This window comes from Montipora foliosa, chromosome 13 (genome assembly GCF_036669935.1).
Source record: "Montipora foliosa isolate CH-2021 chromosome 13, ASM3666993v2, whole genome shotgun sequence".
In the NCBI taxonomy this organism is placed as follows: Eukaryota; Metazoa; Cnidaria; class Anthozoa; order Scleractinia; family Acroporidae; genus Montipora; species Montipora foliosa.
Window position 1 is genome coordinate 32,113,701 of NC_090881.1, and position 6,756 is coordinate 32,120,456.

Here is a 6,756-nt window from a genome sequence, read left to right on the forward strand (position 1 = left end):
CCTTGTTTCTATTCTGTTGTTTTTATTGTGCGTCAGTTCAACTGTTGGTGAGACGACCGTTAGCGTGACAACTGTCACAGAACGCTCTTTAAGTGGCACTTCCGGTACAGAGAGGACCCTGAGTGAGTCTGAGGAAGAAGTGAGTGTGACAGAGGAAGGATCACAAGACGAAGAAGAATCCTCGTGGGATTCAGAAGGGTGAGGTTTACACGGGACTCTTTTGGGACCCTCTTTCAATTTTGGTTATTCCCTTGAATTTTCTTCTTCTTCTCAAATCCCATAATGCACCTTGTTTACCCCCCAAAACTTTGCACAGGCATTGTTTTCGATTTCTCTTGGGACATCTTCATGTCTCAGGAGCAATTGCAAACAATGATTATGCAAAATTTTGGTTGGTAAACAAGATGTATTATGGGAGTAAATAAAATAGTGCTATTTTAGTGTTAGTTGCTATTTTTGTTGTAAACCTTAATTAAAACGTTTACATTTTTTTCCCCTTTTTTCTAACAGTTTATCGTTCTCCTTTACCCAATTGTAATTCGACCCTGTTCCCCTTGAGTTGTGATAACACATCTGATGGGAAAATGATTTTAAAATATTCCCCATCAAACGTCTGATCTTTTAGAAACCGTTGTAGACATCGTCTCTGAGTAATGACGGTGTGCCATTTTACACAGTGTATTTTTTTAATGCTAATATTCTCAAATCAAATGCGTTTTTACAACAGTTAACAACTGCGTCGCTAAGTGGAGGCTGGGTGACTGACATACTGGAGCTTCCAATATTGGCAGCCACCTCCAAGATGGAGACTGCACTGATGGCTTGCAAAACCTGGCAAACCAGCCATGAGCCCCCACCGGCCAACCCTCCCCCCCCCCCAACCCCCCGAGAAGACAGGTCACACTCATAAACAGTGGAAAGTAGAGGGGGAGAGTGGGGGGAGGGGGAGAAAAGGGAAGATAAAAACCGCTGAACGCTGCACGCAAAATGCTCCTTTCCGCCACACCGATGAATAAGCTCTACAACCCAAAGCACGAGGAATCCAATGTATGCGCTAATATAACAAACCACTGACAACACTTGACTGCAGTCGGTCCTAGTTGTTAATTCAGTTAAACTGTACTTAACTTCAGTACGAAAGAAATGAAGATAACAAATTAAAAGCAACATCATGCTAAAAATCCCAACCGGAAGAAGATAACCAATAGGCTATTTTCAATGCGTGGTAGAATTCGATTCGGGAGAAATATATTTAAAAATTGCACTGTGACCTTGGATTGTAGGGCCCTTTGAGTTATCCTCGAATTTTTGCCGCCTTTCAATATGGTTATTCCTGTTGTTCTTTGTTCTTTCACAGGGAAGATTCGAAGCCCGATCCACAACCAACTCACAAAGTTGCGGTTCATATTCCCTCGCAACAAAATTTTGACTCCGACTCAGAAATTGAAGAGGTAAAAAAAAAGTCTTAGCTTCATGGCTGCCAAGGAGGAAAAAAAATCAATTCGACGTTGTTTACTCGTTTTTCCTGCAATTACTTTCCTTTACATGTGTTTTTTTGCGATTAACTTCGGTCTCTTGTATTCTCTTTTCAATCGACTATTTCGCTGATAGTGAGTTCCCTGTGAATCCTGGGTCGTTCCAGTCCTTTGTGGAAGCTAACGGTTAGTGAAGCGGTTCATTTTGTCTGTTTGCCCCAACAAAGGACTGGAACGACTCAGGATTCACTTGAAACGTACTATTAGCGAAATGGTCTAATGGCTCACATTCCCATGAAACTTTTATAGATGACTTTGTTACGTATCAGAAGCAACAGTATATATAGAGCATGTTCACTCACCATATTTCTTAACGGAAAGAAAAGAGAAAATGTTTGAATTTAAGGTGGCTCAACCCGGTTTCAACAATTTGGAGGGAATGTGTTATTAGAAAGATTAACTCTACAATATTGTTTCACTTAATTGCAATGTTAGAGTGAGTTTCAATCGAGTGTCGTAAAACCAAAACCAAAGTAATTACTTTGGCCAATCAAAAACGATGGAGAAAATCCAGTAAACCAATCAAAATTCGAAGTGATCACAAGTAGCCGACATAAAGCGCGGGAAAATGTGCATGCAGGAGCCACGATTGGTTATGGTTTTAGTTGAAAAAGTGGCGCGAGAACTTTGAACCAATCACTGAGTGAAGTAATGCAAAACCAAAGCAATTCGCTAATTACTTTCGACACTCAATTGAAAACCGCTCTATGGCACCTTATGACATGAAACACCAATAATTGCTAAACAAGATGCACATATTAATGTGATGTAATGAAGTACCTTGACAACAAAAGAACCATCTAAAAATGCCCTATATATTGTGTTTAAGTGCTTATATCTCAAAAACGAACCCGGTGACCCCAAGTTTTTAATGCTAAAAAGTGATTAGCAGCCTAAGATAAAATTCTCTCCAAAGTTTAAAAAATTCTCTGGAGCGGATTCAGAGCCATCTTAAATTTTTTCAGTTGAGAAGGTGGCTATGAATCTGCTTCAGAGGATCGTTTTAAACTTTGCAGAAAGTTTTATCCTTGCGTGCTAATCCCCCCTCCAGGGATGAAAGAAGGGGGCCACCGAGTTAGTTTTTTGTGATATATGCTTGTAAAGACAAAATATTGGTTGTTTTAGATGGCTCATTTGTTGTCATGGTAACCCGTTACGTCACATTGTTAAGCATCTATTGGTGTTTCATATGGCATCATAACGTTACAATTAAGTGAAAATGTTTGGTAGATTCATTCCTTCCAAATAGTACAGTTTGTTGAAAGCGTTAAAACTGGTTTGAGCCTCCTTAAGAATAGTTCATTTTCCGGAGAATTAGCCTTGGACACCATCATGGCCGCTCGGCTAAAAACCCTTTTAAGACCCTTTTCGCTAATTTTCGCCAAGTTTCGATTTGCATAAACATTTCTCGGTTATTTTACTGAGTTAGAAAGTCCGTGGCCTGCCTGATTTTAGGGTCGTGTCGTACCTCACGACACGACCTCACCTTGACCAAAAGAACAATTGAACGAAAAAAAGATAAAGGATTTAGCACAGAAAACGATAGGAAGTACGACACTATAAGCCAATGAAATACAGTGTTCAACAAGAGGTACGACCCTACCCTGATGTTATCGTGTCGTGGTAAAGGGTGGGGTGTTATTATCTTTTTTTGACCATCCACATTTTGTGTCCGAGTTTTGAGTTCTGATCAAACACATTGGGTCTGAAGGTTGAATTTCTTTGAACTACGTCATTCCTATGTAAAGGTTGCTATCAAACCAGACACTTGCTTAAAGAACCGTCTTTCTTCCAGCTTGCTGCAGTGCCAACTATTCCCAAAGCAGCTCCACGAGGCGAAAAGGTGAGTCAATACTGCTTACAGCGTGGAGAGCATTTACATACAATGCAATACATACTTAATTGACCGCTCCCCATAGGGGCTTTTCAGGGCCAATGAAACACAACAAAACGACAGAACAGAACAACACCAACTGTTAAGAATCCAGCTGGCTGGAGGCAAACCAGTTGGCTGCCAGGATCAAATTCAACGAGTGGTCAGAGCGGGTCTTGAACCCGGGATCTCCGGATCTCAAGGCAAGCGCCCTAACCACTGGTCCACACTGCCTCCACAAGAAATGATTTTTTCCGTGTCCCAGAATAGTAATGATAGATTTTATTCCTGCCAACCAAAGCCTTCTTTTTTTCTGATTGTTTGTCTTAACTTCGAAGGATGCTCTAAACAGAGGTCTATAGCTGCCAGTTGTTGGAAATCTAACTTACAGTTCTGTTATATTTCCCAGGTGCGTGAATTAACGGAAACGCTGGAACGGAGTTTGAGCCTCGGGTCTTCATTGAAGAAACCAGCGGGTGGAGTTTCTCTTCACTTTCAGGGGAATGGAAACGAGCAAAGTCAGTCGCAGCGAACTACGGCCCAGCGGTCCTCAAATCAAGTACGGAGTATGCGCCATTTTTTCGTTCAACTGATTTTTCTCATGCTAACGTATTCTGTTTGAATTTGCAGATGGATGATGAGATAGAGAGCGACTTCTCCATTTCCTCGATCGACGAGCATTCACCGCGCCCACGGTATGCACTTTTAAGGAAATATAATGCGAGCCGCATGTAACAAGCAACGGCCTCTCCCTTCCCATCCGTCAACGCCACCACCGTTCAATACAAGATGACTTTCAGTGTTTTTGTGTGTGGTATTTTTATTTCATTTTTAAACTTGCTCGAGGAACTGGAAAAAATGAAGTGGAACATGACTTAAACCGTACAGCTCAATATTTCTCCTACGGGTTATTGCTTTCTCATACTGTCTATATTTAGAACAGCTTTCTGCTTTTTCTCAGCCATTCAACACACGGTCTTCGTTTTCATATATATAAATTAAAAACCAACCAATGAAAAAATGGGGAAATGATCTCTCTTAGCGCTAGTTGTTTGCTACATAAAATAGAATTTGACCTGAAAAAAAGGCTTGACAAAGCTCAGGAAAGCTCTTTCATCTTTTTCCTCCTACCATTTTAACTAAAAGTAGGTTTGAATATGGCCCAACCATATAATTTTGTTCGCATACCAGAAAAGAACTTGCGTGCTTGCTCTTATTTCGTTAGGACTTCAGATCGAGGCCGAGGCCAAGGAGCCGGTGGACAGCAGTCCCTAGGTGAGATGATATTTAATTTGAAAATCCGACATTTTTACCGCTTCCACGCCTTTTAGCCCTGTATGAAAACAGAAAGAAATAGTATTAGATTAGCAAACTATCATATATTGCCAAAAAGTGACCACTATTTACTTTTCGTATCTTATGAAATCGTAAGCTGAAATTGGCTTTTCTTGCCATCTGATTAAAAAGTGTTTGCAAGCGAATGAAAGTGTATCATCTGATTAGTTAAGTGGCCACACTTGTTGTAGTGTGCGTATGGTGTTCAACCGAGAGTGGAAAGCCATTTTGTTTTAATGTTGATTTCGGGGAAACAAACTTGTAATGACTTTTTGTACATTTTCCTTCGTCACGCACACTTCTCTCGGTTGAAACCGAGGGTGTTGTCAACCCAAAATAGCCCATTCTGATTGGTTTGTTGCCTTTGCCGTACTGATTATTGTAATATACCCTCCGGACTAAAGTAATCTTCACTTGTAAGATTTTAACGTCGCTTGCAGAAAATCCCGGTTGATTGAGAGCTTAAATCTCAGTAAAACAAGATTATTCACCTCCCACTTTAATATCTACGTCGTCATGTATTTGGAATTCTGGGTGGACTTATTCGCACACATTTCTTATCGGACTAGTTGGAGTCAAAGGATCTGAACACAGAGCGATGTGGTTGTAACCTTAAAATAACTCATTTTACAGTTATTTGAAGAAATAGTGGATTCATCTCTTTTCGGGGCCTTATTCATTTTCTTCAGGGACGAATCAACATCAGGTCGACAAAGTCACTAGGATGGAGTTAAAAGAACCTCACCCCCAAGCCACACGCGTAGAGGCTTTCACGGCCCGATGACTATTTCCGACTGTTGGACAGCAATAGGCGATGACGGTGAAAGGTGTGCGCAATCGTTCTCCATCCAATGATAACTGCGCTACTAGTTTGGAGATAAAGTAGGTGACGTTTTTCGTGTAAAAACGTTGACCATTAGATTTTCTGAGCTTGAAAGTTTCTGACAATTGGGAGTGTCAAATTTGTAGGTCTCTCTAACTACGTCAGTAACGTTACGCATTTTACAGGAACAAGACATATTATCGTTAAAATTCAAAGGGAAGAGACTTGACCCGGTTATTCAAAAGCCGATTAACGCTAATCCAGATTTAAATGAACCAAACGAGAGTTTATTCTCTACTCCCAAATGCTGTTTAACGCTGAATAAGCAAAAGTTTACGGTAATACTGCATTAAGTTAATCGGCTTTCGAACAAACCCGGGCCCTGGTGTTTTCTTGTAAGGTGTACCTCTTGGAATTTTACGTACACTAAGATTTTGGATACAAGATGTAAAGTGAAGTTGTTATTTGAAAGTTGTGTGAGCTTTAATATAACTTTTCCAGTGGCTACACGATATTAATATATAAGAATAAAATGAGCACATTCGCTGAAAGAAGAAGTGTATATCATTTGAAGCAGGGTTATAGATGAAAGATAAACTGAAGTGATTCCTCGGCAAACTTATCTGGACACTGAAAATGGAAATCGAACGCCATGACCCCTGCAGGGCGTAATTCGTTGAAAATATTCTTCGACTTTTCTTCGTTTCGACGGGATTGATACTCATTGCAGTTAGCATGTGTTACCGAGCCATTGCTCAATGGAACACTAAAGGCGTCACTTTGCTGTGTGTGTTGAAAATGAACGCAAGAGACATTTTCTCGTCGATCCGCCAAGTTCACAGGTCCACTCGTATTAGCAAAGGAGCACGCCGCGAGATTGCCGTGGACAGTGACAACTATGTTCACAACAGCTGTGTTCAAAAAAAGCAAAACTACTGCTCTTTTAGTTTGTTACTATTTCATTATTCTATTGGTTATATTGAATGCCTATAAGGTGTACTTGTAACATATTTAAAAAGCTAAAGGCGCTTAAATGTAAAAAGACGGGTTTAAAACCACTTGATAGCTGTGTTTACAAAGTTGAGAAATATCCAGGTTTTTTCGTATCACCCTGCTGTAGTTGGACAGTGAAGCAAATACGGAACAAAGCTTGTGTAGACCTTTGGTTTTCAACCAAACCGCTAAAATTC

General features: G+C 40.4%; 1 protein-coding gene across 2 annotated transcripts in view; it reads left to right on the plus strand.

The window, feature by feature from the left end:
* The window catches only part of LOC137983147 (uncharacterized), a 45,051-nt gene that overhangs the window by 21,341 nt on the left and 16,954 nt on the right, over positions 1-6,756 (plus strand). For both annotated transcript variants that reach the window (XM_068830325.1, XM_068830326.1), the window contains 6 exons: positions 37-198; positions 1,358-1,451; positions 3,331-3,378; positions 3,818-3,967; positions 4,039-4,103; positions 4,634-4,683. In XM_068830325.1, the coding sequence (XP_068686426.1) occupies positions 37-198; positions 1,358-1,451; positions 3,331-3,378; positions 3,818-3,967; positions 4,039-4,103; positions 4,634-4,683 (569 nt within the window). The remainder of the gene's footprint in view (positions 1-36; positions 199-1,357; positions 1,452-3,330; positions 3,379-3,817; positions 3,968-4,038; positions 4,104-4,633; positions 4,684-6,756) is intronic.